The sequence below is a fragment of the Ceratotherium simum genome, chromosome 8 (genome assembly GCF_057802395.1).
Source record: "Ceratotherium simum simum isolate JZ-2026a chromosome 8, ASM5780239v1, whole genome shotgun sequence".
Lineage (NCBI taxonomy): Eukaryota > Metazoa > Chordata > Mammalia > Perissodactyla > Rhinocerotidae > Ceratotherium > Ceratotherium simum.
In genome coordinates, this window is record NC_141907.1 from 40,554,042 (window position 1) to 40,573,042 (window position 19,001).

Genomic DNA, 19,001 nt, shown 5'->3' on the forward strand with positions numbered 1-19,001 from the left:
GACATTCTGCTTTGTGTTGTAGTTGCACGTCCCATCTCCTCTTCTAAAGTAAGCTCCTAGAAGCCAGGTATATTTCTTACTTGCTAAAAGTCTGTTAAATATAGAGGGTAGATTTCCATGTAACTGACCCTTTTCCATTTTTTATTCTAGATGGTGACTGCAGTAAACCTGAGGGGAAAAAGACTGGTGAGGCAGCCAAGGGGATGGCCTCTAGATCTAACTGGTTGTTGGCAGGGGCTGCCTTTGGCAGTCTCGTGTTCCTCACCCACTGGGTTTTTGGAGAGGTCTCTCTCGTTTCCAGATGGGCAGTGAGTGGGCATCCCCATCCGGGGCCAGATCCTAACCCATTTGGGTGAGTTTGGGTTTGGAAGCAATCAAGAAATTGGCTGGGGCCAGCCCCGTGGCTTAGTGGTTAAGTGTGCGCGCTCCGCTGCTGGCGGCCTGGGTTCGGATCCCGGGTGCGCAGACGCACTGCTTGTCCGGCCATGCTGAGGCCGCGTCCCACATACAGCAACTAGAAGGATGCAGCTGTGACATACAACTATCTACTGGGACTTTGGGGGAAAAAATAAATAAATAAAATTAAAGAAATTGGCTGTTACAGTTGGGGCAAGAAATACCTCCTTTGTAGAGCAGCTAGATCTGCGCTAGCCAGATATTTCATATGCTACTCTCCCTAGATGTCACACACATTGAGTAAGAGGTTCTGGGAGCTCCTGCATGGGCATAGAAGAGTTTTCTCAGTGGTGGGAAGGTGTGATGTTCCCTGGCATTTTCCTCTAGACACCCTTCCCCCCATTACAGTTATTGGCATTTGGTAGGACAAGACCAGAGTGTCCTGATGAGAGATATGGGGTTTGCAGCCTGGCACAGATCTGTATTCTCTGCAAAGGAGGGAAGCCCAGGAGATCTCTGTATCCTCTGGTAGTTTGGGATTTGCTCCAACCGTGGGGCACCTAGGAAGGGAGCAGTCTTGCGTTTAAATATTAGTCCATGTGCTCGGTCCTCATTAACCTTTTCTCTTTTCTTCCTGACACCTCTTTTCTCCCATGTGGGTTCCAGGTTTTCATGTGAAAAGATTGGAGGAACTCTTAAAACATCTGCCTCAGATATCTGTTTTCCCTTAAAGTGCTGAAATTCCCACATTTGGAGACAGGCAGCTGCCTGCTGCATCTTCCCCAGCAGACATCTGGGCATATCCCACAGGCTTCTCAGACTCAGCATGTCCAAACCTGGATTCAGTAGTTCCCAGGACCGAAACGTGTTCCTCTTCCTCCATGCCTTGGTTCACTCTATCTGTCTACTCCATCATCCAAGCCAGAAACCAAGAGTCATCCTAGAATTCTGTCTTCCTCGTTTTCTGCATCTATTTGGCATTAAGTCCAGTTGATTCTACCACTTCTTTCAAATCTCTCCCTTCTTCCCCATCCCCGACCATAACGGCCTTAGTGGAGTCCTCACCATCTTTCATCCAGGCTCTTGCTATTGTCTTCTAATGGTTTCTCTTCAGTGTGGTCTTCTCCACACTGCTCCAGAATGATCTCTCTAAAACACAAATCTGACTGCATCACTCCCTTGCTTAAAACCTTTCAGCAGTTTCTCTCCCACCAATACCAGGTCATATGAGACAGGATCTACCCCCTACCCTCCACTTTTACAAATGCTCCCTACCTTATCCCTGTACTTCACCTGGGCTGAAAGCACTTGCAATTCTCTAGACGTGCTGAGACTGTTCTAGTCCTCCATCTGCATGTATGTGCTCTTTCTTCTGTCTGGGCTGCCTTCTCTTCCTTAAGATCCTGGCAAGCTCTTATTCACCCTTTAAAACCCAGCTCAAGTATCTCCTCTGTGAAGTCTTCTCTGATTATTCCAAGGGTTCCTTTATGCCACATACTATCTTGAATCCCCCCCACCCGTATATCTCTTATTATTATTCTGTGTTACAGATTTTTTAAATACTACAGTTATTTTACATCTTTTTTCATTTCTAGACACTGAGCTCCTTGAGGGCAGGGAATGGGAAAAGGAACTGATATTTATGACTTACTCTGTGTCAGGCACTGAGCTAGGAGATTTACATATGTTATCTCGTTCAGAGTCTATATCTTTTTGCTCTTGGATACTGTAGCATATTTGGGAGGAAAGGAGAGAAGGAAGAAAGGCACAAAGGAAGAGAAAGGAAGGGAAGGAGTTTATTCTCACCTGTTAAAGCTTTGTCTCCAAAGTTCCCTGTGAAAACAAGCATAAGTTGTGTGAAAGAGCAGAGGGAGAGCCGGATCGGGAATGGCAGCCAGGCTTGAGGGCTGGAGTCCTGGTTGGTCAACAGTAACTCGCCATTCTACCTGGGACCAGTCACATTACATCCCTGGCCTTGTTTTTCTCACCTGTAAAATAAGAGTTTTCTGTTCAGATATCTTATGATTCTGTGTATTGGAGTGACACATTGAAGATAGAGATGCAACCTGTGAGACTGGCACTTCCCAAATTGTGTTCTGTAGAACACTGATTTCTTGAGATGTCAGTAGCTACTCTAAGAGAAAAAAAGTCTTCTAGATCAAATAGGTTTAGAAAATATTGCATTTCATATTCCTTTCTTTGTGATTCGCAAGGCACATTAGTGTATTAGAGACTCTTGGGAATTTCTTAAACTTATTTGAACATGGAATTCCTTTTTTAGAACTCCTATTAACATATCATGAAATTGGTATTTCTCGGAACCCTGTTTGAGAAATGTTGCATTAGACCATCATCACCCATGACCATCATAGTAGGAATTGCTTTCTAAAATTCACTAGATTCTACTGAAGGGAATGGGTCATGGGTAAGTTTTGATGGGATAAAGATGTGAGAGGTGGGAGAAAGAGGTGAGACAGAGACTCAGAGGGTGAGGAACCAAAGGGTCAGTGTAGACCGTAGCTCCTGGGAGAATGAGGGAGCAGGACAAACTGTGTCTTAGGCACATGTTCCAACTCCCCTCAGCCCACCCCAGCACTCCTGACCCTGTTACTTTTACTCTTCTGTAGCGCTTTCCACCTTCTGATATCCTGCATTATTTGTTAATTGTGTTCATTGTCTGTCCCGCTGCCCCCACCCCCACCGTGTGTGAGCCCTGCGGAGGAAAGGGATCTTGTTCACTGATGTATCCCAAGCCCCTAGAACAGAGTCTGGCACATAGTAGGTGCTTGTAAACGTTTGTTGTTGAATTGGGGGTAGAAAAAGATCAACAGTGTCCTCCATGGCCTTTTCTCACATCTGGTCTTCTGTAGACCCAGGACGATCCTTAACCTTAGGAGGTGGGGGTAGGCGGGATAGCAGCTGAGAGCCTCCCTCCAGAGGCTGGGGGCCTTTGTTGGATTGTCCTATGTGGGCCACTGTGCATGACCTCAGGCAGGTTACGTAAGTGCTCTTTCCACCAGTGTCCTCCTCTGCAAAATGGGGATAATAATAGCATTTACCTTACAGACTTGTGAGGATTAAATGAGTTAAAATATGTAAAAATCTTAAAACAGTACCTGGAATGTAGTGCTGTGTTTTTTAACTTAATTTTTATTATAGCTACTTAATTGAGTGCCAAGTTGTAGCTATTATTGATGTTGGATTATCCCCTAAAGTTTAGTTAAATTCTTTTTTTCCTCCTCCTACAAGTTTTTGCCAAAGTAGCTAAAGAATGAAATAGCTTCTAGCTGTTTTAAAAAACACACAACTATCGTTTATCAAACTGACACCAGTCTCGGGAAGGCAGTGATTATAGATAAAAGCAGCATTGAGGTTGAGAAAAGAAAGAAAACAGGCGAATTGAATAGAAACTATTCCCAATGCCTTTTTCTTTTTGTCTTTGGCAGAGTCATTTAAAATGTCACATGGCCAATGTGGACTCTAATTTAGTTGTCTGAGAAAACTCAATTACTGCGTTTACATTGACCATGAAAGGTGGCAGGTATCACTTATCTCAAGTCAAAGTTGTTATTACTTCAGTGTTCTGAATGTATATAATATTGGTTCCCAATGGGCTCTCATCTCATTGGTTGTTCCACACTCATATTATCTCTTGGATGTACCTAGAGGTAAGAGATATATTTCTGTTTTATATTTGGGACAGTGAAATATTAATAATGTTGGATATCCTATGGCATGTCGTTTTTTACAGAGGCGCAGTTCTGCTGTGCTTGGCGAGTGGATTGATGCTTTCGGCTTGTTCCTGGTTTCCTGGTACCAGTTTAATCTGGTGGGTTACAGGTATGTGGAGGTGACCTGCAGATATGCCAGTCATTAAGCTTGGCTGTCCAGTTCACTTGCAAGTGTGTGCGCCTAGACTGGAAGTAGATGACCGAGGCAGCCATACAAATAGACGCTGTTGCCAAGCGGGCTATTCTAAACAGCTGCAGCCACTAGAACCCAGATGTCACCACGATTTCCAGTGACTACTGGCTGCAGGTTCCTAGTTCCTCCGTATCATTTTCCCTCTCCTCCTGTAGCTGTCTTATTCCCCCCAAGTATGCTGACATAATGTCCCCCATCTCCCAAACACATATGTCAGTAACAGATTTACTGAAGGTTTGAGGAGACAGAGGGTTGTATGTTGCCACGTTGCCAGACCTCTTCCCCTCTCCAAGATTCCTTACCTCTCTGGTTTTTAGGAATGCCCTCCTTTGGAATTCCATAATGAAGCTCAATTTCCCTTTCTCTTTTACATGTAACAGTTCAGCTCCTCATCCCTCTACTCAGCTTTGGGCTCCATGTTTGCTTATTCAGAGGCTTGGACCCTCTCCTCCCAGTCACACCCTTTAGGATCACAGAATATTGGTGAAGACTGTCATATTTCAGGAACAATCTGTTTATTTTCCCACAACTGAGTTATGTCACGCTTCTGGCTTCCCCTTAAAAGGCAGAAATGGTTAGAGTCAGTTTTAGTGTTAAATAAAAAATCCCCGATTCTGTGACAGAGCAAATACTATATTTGGTTTCTGTGAGAAGAGATGTCCTTATACATATTAATTAGTCGGGTGATTCAGAGCGTTGCGCTAGATGCTGTGTGTGGGTCTGTGAGACTATGTGTACGGGTAATAGAAGATGTGGGTTGAATACATAATCAGTAAATTTCTGTACACCCTGAGTGCCATCACCCTTGCATGGAGATGTATGTGTAATCGACTAGGCTGCTCAATTAATGAGGTTGACCAGGTCCTCATTCTCCCGGGGCTGTGTGAGCACGCTGTTGCAGTCACATTGAGCTGTTTTTACTTGCTTGCGTATTTCGTGGTAGGCATTGCATACGAGATCTGTGGGAGTTTGTGTGAATATAATATAGGAGTAACCTTTCTTCTCATCAGAGATATGCCTCATGAGATTCCTCAAGAAAGGCCAGATAACTTTGTAAATGCTGTTTGCATTGAGCATATATAGCTTCTTAATCTGTATGCAATGGGAGAAGGAACATGAAATACGTTAAAAGTTTGTTCAGCGTTTATAGCATGCTTTTTCTCATCGAATATAAGCTAAATGCTTATTGGGCAGGTAATTAGCAGCTTCATTTTATTTTATTTTTTTGTGAGGAAGATCAGCCCCGAGCTAACATCTGTCGCCAATCCTCCTCTTTTTGCTGAGGAAGATTGGCCCTGGGCTAACATCCGTGCCCATCTTCCTCTATTTTATGTGGGACGCCGCCACAGCGTGGCCCGACAAGTGGTGCATCGGTGCGCACCGGGGATCCGAACCCCAGGCCGCCGCAGCGGAGTGCACACTCTTAACCGCTACGACACCAGGCTGGCTCCAGCAGCTTCATTTTAGACGTGGGAAAACTGAGGTTCACAGGAACATGAACTATTAGTTAAGGAACAGAAAAGCTGTGAATTTATAGTGTTAAGCTAATACTTATTTCCCCAGATAAGTAAGGTCCTAGCCTTGAGAGTCAAACCTAATCTAGTTCTGCTGTCTCTCTGAAGTATTAAATAGCAGTTTAGGCCGGCCCCGTGGCTTGGCGGTTAAGTGCGCGTGCTCTGGTGCTGGCGGCCCGGGTTCGGATCCCGGGCGCGCACCCGACGCACCGCTTCTCCAGCCATGCTGGGCCGCGTCCCACATACAGCAACTGGAAGGATGCGCAACTATGACGTACAACTATCTACTGGGGCTTTGGGGCAAAAAATAAATAAATAAAATTATAAAAAAAAAAATAGCAGTTTAAAAGACCCCAGGGGCACGCAGATTTAAGGCTTCTAATAGGCTCTTTGCAGCAGACGTGAAAGCAGGGCCGTAATTCATGAGTTTCTTCTCCCTCTCTGATAGCCCACTCACCTGAAAGAAGTTGGAGCTCGCACTTAATTATCTAGAGATGGTGCCCACTTTTTCGCTGTGATTCATCTCTGGAAACCACATCATAAAGCAGAGTGTAGAAAAAGAAATCATATTTTTTCATCGTCCAGTTAAAGTTTGCAATCCCAACTGGGTCTCGGTATGAAATTAATTATGGCAATGACCAACAGAATTTCATAAACGCAAAGATACAGGAGCGTTAAATCTTGATGGCAATTAAATTAGTAAAATCAAAGTTCTATTAAAAAAAAGACATTGATATACTAAACACATTGATAGGACCCCAGTGTACTGTAGAGTGTGCCTACAATTTTATTGTATAAACAATTTGATCTATTGAAAGCTAACGTGTTGGTTATTATAAATATTGGACTATTCAATTGCCATTAATTCTGCTTGATGTCTTAGATGTTATAAAGATTTGGGGGAGATTATTTGGAAGGACTCAGTCTCAAACAAAAAACAGTTGAGGTAACAGTTAAGTGAAAAAGGCAGAGTGACTGACAGTGTGTGTCATATGCTACCACTGATGTCCAAAAAAGGAGGGAAATGCACACACATATATATATTTCTTCTATATATATATGTGTGTGCATATATGCGTGGACTTCCTATGCATGGACTGTCTCTGGAAGGATGCAGAAGAAAATGCTAACATTGGTTGCCTTCACTAAGGGGAACTAATGGGTGACAGGGATCAAAGGGACTCTTTTTTACCTTTTGAATTTTGGATTTTGAATTTATAACGTATTTAAAAATACAATTTTAGTGGATTTAAAAATAGATAGCCTATTTAAAAATAGAAACTAAATTAAAAATAAAAGCAATAACAGGGCCGGCCCCGTGGCTTAGTGGTTAACTGCGTGCGCACCGCTGCTGGCGGCCCGGGTTTGGATCCCGGGTGTGCACCGATGCACCGCTTCTCCGGTCATGCTGAGGCCGCGTCCCACATACAGCAACTAGAAGGATGTGCAGCTATGACATACAACTGTCTACTGGGGCTTTGGGGGAAATAAATAAAATTAAAAAAGAAAGATATTCTTAAAATAAAATAAAATAAAAGCAATAACAGTCAAGGGAAATTTGAAGAGAGGTTTTCTTTCCCTCCAGATAAATCTTTGTAGTAAGACAGAAGCAACAAAGTCATTCTAACGTCTTTAGCATATCAAATTAGGACTCTAATACTCTTCTAAAAAATAGTCATTGTAAGCTGGTAAACAGGAAAAATTCACTTCCACTAATAATCAAATAAGTGAAATTCAAAATATGGTACTATTTTCATCATTAATTTGGTAAAGATTTTTGGAAAGAAATACTTTTGGCAGGGCTCAAAAGTTGAGCTTCTTGGCAAGGTTTCTGGAGGAAGTGGAGACTGGTATAACCTCTCAGGAAAGCAGTTGACCACAAGTAATAGCTCTTTAAAATTCTTTTATCTCTTGACACAGTAAGAATTTAAGAATTATTTTAAAGGGGGCCGGCCTGGTGGCTTAGCGGTTGAGTGCGCGAGCTCCGCTGCTGGTGGTCCGGGTTCAGATCCCGGGCGGGCACCGACGCACCGCTTCTCCGGCCATGCTGAGGCCGCGTCCCACATACAGCAACTAGAAGGATGTGCAACTATGACATACAACTATCTACTGGGGCTTTGGGGGAAAAAAATAATAAATAAATTAAAAAAAATTATAGAAAAAAAGGAATTATTTTAAGGAAATAATCAAAGATGTAGTAAGAGATTAATTGATAAAAAAGATGTTCCTCACAGTGTCAGAAGCTTCATAAAAGGCCAACAATAGGAAAATGGTTGCTTATATTGTGGTGTATTTATCCAGTGGAATAGTATATATACTAAAAATGTTTTAGGAAAAAAAATTAATAACACGAGAAATGTTCTTGATATAATGTGACATAGAAAGCAGAATATAATCCTCAATATGTGGTATGATTCCATTTACATAAAAATACTTCTATGTATACACAGAAAAAGACCGAGGGGAAATACGTAGGAGTATTGGCTGTGATCATCTCAGTCTTAGGTGATCCTTAATTGCTTTTTACAGTTTTGTATTTTTAAAATTTCTACAGCGAATAGACATGACATGTATTTATTTCAAAATGAAAAAGATTTTTTGTTGTTAAAATAACCATTATCGGATTTAAGTATTTGAAGGTCTGAACTGTGGAATTAAACTCCATGGGTTGTCGAGGGCCCTGGCATCTGGTTCTCATGTTCATCTGGGTGATGTTCTTTTTGAAGGGGGGAAGAACAGACAGTCACATGGCATTGTCCTGTGAGGTGTAAGTGGGACTTATTAATGGATGAGAGCCATGGGACACTAGGAATCTGGCTGGATCCACGTCTTGCTCCCCACTCCTCCTTTTCTGGAGTTCTTGCCCCAAGCAGTGAAGAGTCTGCTGTAGACATCCTTGAAGGGTGGGTCACAATTATACAACGTTGATTGAAATGTCTGGGAAATGTCATATTCTATGGAAAGATGTTTTATTAATGGCTCCAAAATGAGGTGCTGTAAGACCCTGATGTGCTGTCTCAAAGCTGATTTCACAGGAACTGGGAGAAATGTTATATTTCCTCAGGTTTGACTCAACAAATTAGCAAACATTTAGTAAGTGCCTGCTGTGGACCAGGCAGATTGCACAGCCCCCAGAACCTACTACGCTGTTGGACGAGGAATGAACTGGTTGTAGAACTGCTAAGGCAGTGAGTCCCATGCTATCTCATTCACATCTTCTTTTAGGGCTGTGTGGTTGGGAAAGTCAACTTGCAGATTGTAGGACAAGTGGCAGCATTTAAGTGGATAGAAATTCCTTTAGAAAATTCCTTAACAAAAACATTCTAGAAACCACACTGACTCTTTGTGCTTTCTAATGTCCCAGATCTGGCCGGTTAAATTAAATGGACGTATTTTTGGTGTTGTAGATAATTTCAGTTTTTGCTATTAGGATCTTAACATAAATAATCTAAAAATGCCTTCTTCCCTCCCCCCGCCCTTCCTGAAGAAATAACACTGGACTGAGGTTTACTAGATACACATTCCACTTCCAGTTGTGCAAGTAACTAGCAGTGCGACCTCGAGCAAATCACGTTAACCTCACTAGACCTCAGTTTCTCATCAGCCTGGAGGTTGGACCAGTATGCCCTTGAGGTCCCTCTGGGTATAAACCAGCCATCCCCTAAGCTTATTATCCTCTCCCCTGCCCCCTTTTTTTTAAAGAAAATGGAAGAGACTATGACTGCTTTCCCGTCTGATTCTTTTTCGTTCTCTGTCTCACAAACAGGAGTGGCTTCCGCTGCGGGTCTCCTTTGCCTGCCCACGTGGGCAGCCGCTGTTTCTGGCTGTGTGCTTGCCCTCTTCACAGCGTCCATGTGGCGTCCAGTGCTTGGACACCTTATTAGCTCAGGGTCAAGCCCTGGGAAAACCATGACCGTTGCCATGATATTTTATCTTCTGGAAATATTTTTCTGTGCATGGTGCACAGCTTTTAAATTTGTCCCAGGAGGGGTCTACGCTAGAGAAAGATCTGATGTGCTTTTGGGTGAGTACATTTGAAAGATCTAGATTCAAGTAACTGCTTGAAAATACCCTTCAGGACTGACTAGGATTTAGCTCTTTGCGTAACTGGTGGAAATAAATAGGATGATTTTGCCTTTCTGTTAAAATAGACTCTCTTGATTAAAAAGAAAACTGAAGGAATGTCTAAATTACTACTTAAAAACAAATTTCTTAATTACTCTGTTTCAGTAATATTTATTACTGCAAAGGCCTTTTAAGTGAATTAGTTGTGGAAAAAAAACAAGTTTAATCCATAATAAAGTATAAAAGAGGTACTATGTAACACTTGTATTATATGATATGTTAGGAAAACGTATGATCATGATGGTCACGAGCTCATGTAGGATCGTACATGTATATAGGAATTGTGATTTTTTTTTTGCTTCTCTTGAATTTTATCTGTGATTTTTTACCAATAAAATATATCTCACATATGTGAATCGTAGTGTAAATAAATTTCCAACTTGTAGGATAAATACATTTTCCATTTCAGTGGTTATGAACTTATGTACCAAAATTAAAATTTCATAAACTCAGCTCAGTTTAATATTTTAAAAATTGTCTTATGGCAATAATGCATAATGTACAATGTATGTATGTATACCGATGTATAATGTGTAATGTATATATACTGATCTATAATTACTGATGTAATTACTGTCATTTTAGTTTAAGTAAAGCATGTCAGATGCTTCCAGGATACAGTCTTTGACAAATTAGGAGACAAAACATATTAATAAGGAATTCAGTTCTTGTTTGTTCACGCATTCACTTTTCCATTTGTTCATTTATTGATTAAAAAATTATTGCACACCTACTGTGTTCTTGGCACAGTGCCAGGTGCTGGGGATTAAGAGACATAGGGTCTGTGCCCACCTGGAGCCTCAGTGTAGTGGGGGAGCACCATACATGAAGTTAGACCAGTACTATGGAATTCCAGTTGGGGTGAATGCAGCACAGAAGTCTAGGCTTCTACTTGTGTTTCTTTGCGGTCCCCTCTCGTGTCCTTGGTGTACATCCAACTACTCTGTCCGTTGTCACATGAACTTCTCTACTCCATGAGCTAGACATCTATCAGGACAGGCTATTTTGGAGGATATATTGTTAAATTGTATGAAATATTTTAAAACAACTTTTGAGGGCCGGCCCCGTGGCTTGGTGGTTAAGTGCGCGCGCTCTGATGCTGGTGGCCTGGGTTCGGATCCCGGGTGCGCACCGAGGCACCGCTTCTCCGTCCATCCTGAGGCCGAGTCCCACATACAGCAACTAGAAGGATGTGCAGCTATGACATACAACTATCTACTGGGGCTTTGGGGGGGAAAATAAATAAAATAAAATCTTTAAAAAAAAAAAAACAAAAAAACAACAACTTTCGAGAATTTGATATTTCTGGTAGACACCCAAGTTCTCATCTAATTTGAAACATACATTACTCCTTTTCCTCTGCAATAATCTTGCCTTTGCGAACTTTGTGTTTCTTCTGGTTTCTTTCAGGTGTGTGTACTCTGTCCTGCTCTGTCTTCCTGTCCAATGCCCTGCTTTTTTCTTACTCCACTTTGCTTGGGGGTCTGCCACGTGGAGAAAACAAAGGACAGTAAGAGCCACTCGAAGCATCAGTTTATTTCTTTAGAATGGTAGGAATGATGTGCTTTTTGAATTCCTTCTCACCACTTCTGGGATTGCAGAAACAGTGGTTTATTACAGCTTCAAACAACTAAGAATTTGTTTGAGTAAGAGTGACATTATATTGGTAAGGCGACAAAAACTAAGGAATGTTGGTAATATTCAGAGTAGCTTTTAATACAATTGAAAAGGATCTGTATTAAATCAGAAATTAGTTATAAATTTATTGTCTAGGTTTCTCCTGCTAGGCTTCCACCTAAGTTAATTTTTACTTGACATTTCCTAATTTATATATTATTCAATCATACCTCTGTTTCCATTCTGATTATATACAATTTTAGAAGTATGTAAACTTTACATGTAAGATACATTGTAATGCATCTCAGTGGAGCTCAACTTCATTGGCTGGCCTATTGGCACAGTGTGGGCTCTAGCATGCATCCTCTGTGAGGACCCCCGTCCTAAGCCAGAGTTATTGCCAACGCTGCCCTATTAAGAACCTCTGTATTTCCTTGTGTGCTCCTCAGCTTGGTGCCTGTGAAGTCTCTTCCGTAGACAAGATTGAGCCCCTGAGGCGGTTCAGAAGGCTCCTTTCTCTTGTGCTCCACTCTCCCATGCACCATCAACAGTCAGTGACATATGCTATTAGCAACACAACAACTAGGATACACTCAGGAAATTAAAAGAAATAAATCCCTCATGAGGAAAAGGCTGGGGTCTTCTCGTTTAAAGTGTGATTCCTAGAACCCTAGCTGATTTTCTTATGATCATCTCAATTATCAAAAATACTACTAGAGTAATTGCTTAGGTACTGAGATAAATAAACTCAATAAAATAATTTTAGAGTATGTCTGTTTAAACAAAATCTAGGCTCATGGAATTTACTGTTGGAAGGATTTTTGGATTAAAATGTAATATATTCTTTCTCTTGTAACAGGGATAGTGATGGTAATTATTGGGCTGAATATGCTATTTGGTCCTAAGAAAAGCCTTGACTTTCTTCTTCAAACAAAAAACAGTCCTAAAGTGCTTTTCAGAAAGAGTGAAAAATACATGAAACTTTGTAAGTATAGTTCTGCTCTCTTTTTTTTTAAAGCATTTTATTATAAATATAAATTTTCACACATATATGGAATTAAAGAATATAAGGAACCCTCATGTACCCTTCACCCACTTCCAACAATTGTTAACGTTTTGCCAATGTTGTTAGCAGCTATCTTCCTTACTTGTTTTTGGTGAAATACTTTAAAGCAAATCTCTGATAACATGTCATTTCAGCCATAGATACTGTGTATTAGTTTTGCTTTACCTCTAATGTAGATACGGTGATTTAACAGGTAAAATTTCGAAAACGCTTTGTTCTAATCGTTGAGATTATTTATTTCATTTCTTGTTCTTTTTTGGGAGATTAAGTATGTTAACATTTGGAATATTGATGAACTAGCAACTCAAACATGAAATTAGTTTACTATTCAGTCTGACTGATTTCAAATGGACTGGATTAAATAAAAATGTTTATTGAATGTATCACATTTGCAGATAGTGTATTAGAATTCAGTACACCACGTAACTACATAGTGGTATGTCGGGTACAGACATGTAAAGACTGGTCTGTACCCTCAATGACTTGACGCTTTACTAAAGAAGACAAAATATTATAGTGCAAAGAGATAGAAAACAATTAAGAAGCTAAATAAAATTTCAATATATTTCTTTTGTTTTTTTTTAATTATCGTAGGTTACTTTTTTTCTTTTTCTTTTTTTTTTTTGCTGGGGAAGATTTGCCCTGAGCTGACATCTGTTGCCAATCTTCGTCTGTCTCTTTTTTTCCTCCCCAAAGCCCCAGTACATGGTTGTATATCCTAGTTGTAAGTCTTTCTAGTTCTTCTATGTCAGCCACCACCACAGTGTGGCTACTGACAGACGACTGGTGTGGTTCTACACCCGGGAACCAAACCCAGGTTGCTGAAGCAGAGTGCGCCGAACTTTAACCACTAGGCTGTCAGGGCTGGCTCTAAAATTTCAATATGTTTCTAAAAGAAATGTCACAAAGCAGTAAGACCATTATATAAACACCTTCATATATGTACCATCATAATTTGAAAAGATTAAAATTTAGGGGAAATTTTTTTAATTTAGGGTTTTTGTGTGTGTGTGTTCCTATGTTTTAGGTATGTCTCTTGAAACCAGGATCTGGCAGTTTTTGTTTGTTTTTAATCCTGACAATCTTTGTCTTTATTATTATTATGATTATTGTTATTATTATTAAGAACCATAATTGTTTCATTCATCAAACTGAGGCATTTGGAACAGTTTATTTACAAAGTTGTTTAGACAGTTTTGTGTGTTTTTTTAAATAGACTTTATTTTTTGAGTCATTTGATTTTCACAGCAAAATTGAGCAGAAAGTACAGAGATTTCCCATATACCCTGTGACCGCACACATGTACCGCCTCCCCCACTATTAACATCCCCCACCAGAGTGGTCCATTTATTCCAGTTGATGGACCTAAACTGACACATCACTATCACCCCAAGTCCGTAGCTTACTTTAGGGCTCACTCTTGGTGTTATACATTCTGTGGGTTTTGACAAATGTATAATGACATGTATCCACCATTATAATATCATGCAGAGTAGGGCCGGCCCTGTGGCTTAGCGGTTAAGTGCACGTGCTCCGCTACTGGCGGCCCGGGTTTGGATCCCGGGCGCGCACCGACGCACCGCTTCTCCGGCCATGCTGAGGCTGCGTCCCACATACAGCAACTAGAAGGATGTGCAACTACGACATACAACTATCTACTGCGGCTTTGGGGAAAAAAAGGAGGAGGATTGGCAATAGATGTTAGCTCAGAGTTGGTCTTCCTCAGCAAAAAGAGGAGGATTAGCATGGATGTTAGCTCAGGGCTGATCTTCCTCACAAAAAAAAAAAAATCATGCAGAGTAGTTTCACTGCCTTAAAAATCATCTGTGCTCCAGCTATTCATCCCTCCCTCCCACTATCAATGGCAGCCACTATCTTTGTCTTTTTAAAAAATTAATAGATTTTATTTTTTAGTGTAGTTTTAGGTGTACAGCAAAACTGAGCAGAAAGTATGGAGCTCCCATATACCCTCTCATGCCCCGACCTCCACAGTTTCCACCATTATTAACATCTTGCATTAGTGTGGTACATTTATTACAATTGATGAGCCAATATTGATACATTATTATTAACTGAAGTCCATAGTTTACATTAGAGTTCACTCTTTGTTGTACTTCTCATGGGTTTTGACAAATGTATAATGACATTTATCTACCATTACAGTATCATACAGAATAGTTTTGCTACCCTAAACATTCCCTGTGCTCCACCTATTCATCCTTCCTTCTCTCTTCCCAACCTTGGCAACTACTCTTCATCTTTTTTTTTTTTTGGTGAGGGAGGTTGGCCCTGAGCTAACATCTGTTGCCAGTCTTTCCTCTATTTTGTATGTGGATCACTGCCACAGCTCAGCTTGATGAGTGGTGTAAGTCCGTGCCCAGGATCTGAACCTGTGAACCTGGGCTGCTGATGCAGAGCATGCCGAACTTAACCGTTACACTGCTGGGCCGGCCCCCTACTCATCTTTTTTCTGTCTCCATTGTTTTGCCTTTTCTACAATGTCAATCTTTGTCTTTTAACTTGAAAATGTAATATATTTTTGTTGTGATTTCTCATGTGTTACGATTTAGTTCTATCATCTTACTTTGCTTTTGCTTTTTCTGCTTTCTCTAGGTATATTTTTTTCCTCTTTTTTTCCCATACTTTCTTTTGCATTGTTTGGATTTTCTTTTTCTTTTTTTCTTATCCTCCTCCTCCCCACTCCTCTTTCTAGTTTGGAAATTATACAGTCTATTTCTGTTCTTTCAGTAGTTGGTTATTTGTTTCTCAGCACATTAAAGATATTATTCCTCTGTCATCTGGCTTCCATTTTTGCTGTTGAAAAGTCAGCTGTCATTGTAATCTTTGCTCCTTTGAAGATAATCGGTTTTTTCTCTCTAGCAGCTCTTAAGATTTTTCTTTGTTCTGGTGTTCTGGAGTTTCGCTGTGGTATATCTGGATATGGATCCCCCTCACCTCCCATCTCGCTTGTGAGTGTTTGGGCTTTCTTGAACCTGAAGAGTCATGTCTTTTATCAATTCTGGAAAATTCTCAGGATTATTTCTGCAAATATTGCCTCTTTCCCATTCTTTCTCTTCTCTCTTTTTTGACTCCAGTTAGATATGTGTTCGATTTCCTTATTTTCTTCTCTGTGTCCCTTAACCTCTTCCATATTCTCTACCTTTGTTTTTAAGCTGCCGCTTGCACTTATTCTCTGTTTGGCTTTGTCTAATCTGCTATTTTTCTTGTCTGCTGAGTTTCTAATTTCAATTATTATAATTATTATATAATTTTATTTCTAGAAGTCTATTTGATTTCTTTACATTTTCCTGATTGTTAATTTAATTTCATATTCCTTAGTCATCCTGTTGAATACCCTCTTTTATTTTTCTAAGTACGTTAAGCATGCTTATTTTATATTCTGGTTCTGAAAGTTCCAATATCTGAAGTACTTGTGGGCTTGGTCCTGCAGGGTGTTTTTCCTGCTGGTTCCTGCTCATGGAGACTTGTTTTCTTGTATGTATTTATAATTTATTTTTACTTTAAGCTCATGGTCCTTGGAACATTTTTAGGGGAAGATTCTTTGAAACCTGAGTTTAAAGTATGGGTTGTATATGCATGTCACACATGAAAATTAACCCAGGAATTAGACATTTCCCCTTTGCACAAAATCCTTGGCTAATAGATTGAAGAATTTCATAAAAATTACTTTTAAAAACAAACAGTTTCTTTTAAACAATTATTTGTTCTTTCTGTTTAGTTTTGTGGCTGCTTGTTGGTATAGGGTTGTTGGGATTAGGACTACGGCATAAAACCTATGGGAGGAAATTGGGCAAAGGGGTAAGTAATTAAAATTTTTTATAAAATTTGATATGATATATATATATATATATATACACATTTGTCACTTCACCATTGTGACTGAACTCTAGACCTGGATCTAATGACTTCAGAGCTCTGATCTCATCTCTTTAACCCTCAGGTCCCAGGCTGATAACATAGTGGAGTTATTTTATGAAGTTGGGCTCTTGGGACACTAGAGGCCCGTATATTAGGGGCAAACTGCTCATGATTTTGCTGTATGAAGTTATTTTTGTCATTCCATGATTTAACGTATGTAAATTATGAAATAACTATTTTATAAGGGGCTTCTTTCTACTATTGCGTAGATATTGCTGAACGCAGCAATATGAGATTCTTTGATTTAAGAAAAATCTTACAGGGGCCGGCCCCGTGGCTTAGCGGTTAAGTGCGCGCGCTCCGCTACTGGCGACCTGGGTTCGGATCCCGGGCGCGCACCAACGCACCGCTTGTCCGGCCATGCTGAGGCCGCGTCCCACATACAGCAACTAGAAGGATGTGCAGTTATGACATACAACTATCTACTGGGGCTTTGGGGGAAAATTTAAAAATTAAATAAAATTAAAAAATTAAAAAAAAAAAGAAAAATCTTACAGATAATTTTTGATTTTGCAGATTATGGATAGCTTGTGTATTGATGGGTCATGAAAGTTTTCTTGTCTCTTCCTTTTCCCTCTTGCTTAAATGTTTTATTGTCCCTTTCTCTTCTAGATAGGTAGGCAGAAGCAAGGGTAAGTCATTGCAATGTTGTGCTTTCTATCTGCTCTGATAAAAAGTTTGATGTGTTTCATAACACAGTTAGAGTTACAGTTCTGGCTAAAACAGAATTTGAGGCTAAAACTTTGAATTTTAGCAATCTGTATTACCAGGCAAGTTTTTCATATTAAATAAAGAACTATACCAAGGATGGAGACCATGCTTCTCTTGTTTGCCTTTGTATTCCCAGTACTTTACAGAGTGCTTGGCACATATTTAGAACTCAGTACCTATTTCTGAATAAGTAAGTAATTCATTACATGGTCTTTTTCCTTTGCCCTTTAATTTTTAGTTGTTATTGTTGCAACATAATGTCAGTCAGAAGAGGATATCTAATGTCAGCCAGGGATTCTTTTCAAAAGGAGTCATTTCAGTTGGATTTAATACCTGTTCTTTTGTTTATTTGTTCATTCATTCATTTTATAAATGCTTATTGAATGTCTCTTGTGTGCCTGGTGCCAGGGATACAGAGGTAAACAAGTTGGACAAGGTCCCTGCCGTCACAGAATTTACATTCTAGTAGGGGAGAAAGACGGTATTCAGAGGAACAAATAAATAAAGACTATCACTTTAGATCACGCTGCTCTGAAGCAAATAAGATTATGGAGTAGAGAATTGACTGGGTCTGGGTGGTTAGAGAAGGCTGCTCTGAGGATGTGACATTCAAGTTGAGACTTGAAAGTTGAGACAAAGCCAGTTGTTCAGAGAGCTAGGGGTAAAGGATTCAGGCCGAGGGAACATGTGTAAAGCCTGAGGGGACACAGGCTTGGTGTGTTTGAGGAGCATCAGTGGACAGTGGCTGAAGCTTGGTGAGCAAGGGGAAGAACGGTAGAAGATGAGGATGGAGAGGCTGGTGAGGGCCTTACAGAGCACAGTAAGGAGTTCTGATTTGATTTTGTGATGGAAGCTACCAGAGTGTTTCAGTAGTAGTGTGAAGAAACATGATATATATCAATTTGGCTGCTTTGTGAAGGATGGATTGTAGAGTGGAAGCAGGGAGATAAGTTAGCAGGCTTTTTCACTTGTCCAGAAGAGAGACCATGGAAGTTTGGCTGGACACAGTGGCAGTGGAGTTGGAGAGAAGTGGATAGACTTAGAATATATTTTGAAAGTATAGCTGATAGGATTTGCTGATGGATTAGATATTGCTGGATGAGGAGAAGGAAAGAATGAAGGATGGTTTGTATGTTTTTGGTTTAAGGATGGTGGCATTTACTGACATGGGAAGAATGAGGGAATAACATCACTCTGGAGTGATGAAATCCAGAGTTATTTATAGATATATAGTTATGTGAAAAGAGAGAGCTTGATGAATATAATCATACCTCTTGAAATCTCTGTTGGTGGTTCCATTCTCTTTATATGACATTCACTAAACTGAATAACCTTTCTTGTATAAAGATGAAATGCCCAGCTCTCTGTTGGTAGCACATTGAGCTGTTTATGTTAAGTAGTGGCCCTCCAATGCAAAGAGGTTGCTGCTTATCCTTCTCCCAACCTGATCTCGTGTGGTCCACTTTGAGTTGTCTTTTCAGTTGTGGTGATGGATTTCTTCTAATCCAGTCATACTCTTTCACAGGATCCCTATTGTAGATCAGTAGGTATTAGTTTGAGATGGATGGTTAGAGTTGGGCGGTGCATTCTTTGACTGAGCCCAGGGACCCACAAGAGGAAGTCTCAAAGGGGGCTGAGCTCCTGACCCTTGGCCTTGCCAATACAGTAGGGGAGCGACAACATTTATAACTCAGTTAGATTGGCAGACC

General features: G+C 40.4%; 1 protein-coding gene across 7 annotated transcripts in view; it reads left to right on the forward strand.

Moving 5' to 3' along the window:
• Positions 1–19,001, forward strand: part of CWH43 (cell wall biogenesis 43 C-terminal homolog) — a 56,985-nt gene that overhangs the window by 17,191 nt on the left and 20,793 nt on the right. For all 7 annotated transcript variants that reach the window (XM_087434293.1, XM_087434299.1, XM_087434297.1 and 4 more), the window contains exons 5-9: positions 151–352; positions 4,148–4,236; positions 9,601–9,858; positions 12,436–12,561; positions 16,382–16,461. In XM_087434293.1, the coding sequence (XP_087290419.1) occupies positions 151–352; positions 4,148–4,236; positions 9,601–9,858; positions 12,436–12,561; positions 16,382–16,461 (755 nt within the window). The remainder of the gene's footprint in view (positions 1–150; positions 353–4,147; positions 4,237–9,600; positions 9,859–12,435; positions 12,562–16,381; positions 16,462–19,001) is intronic.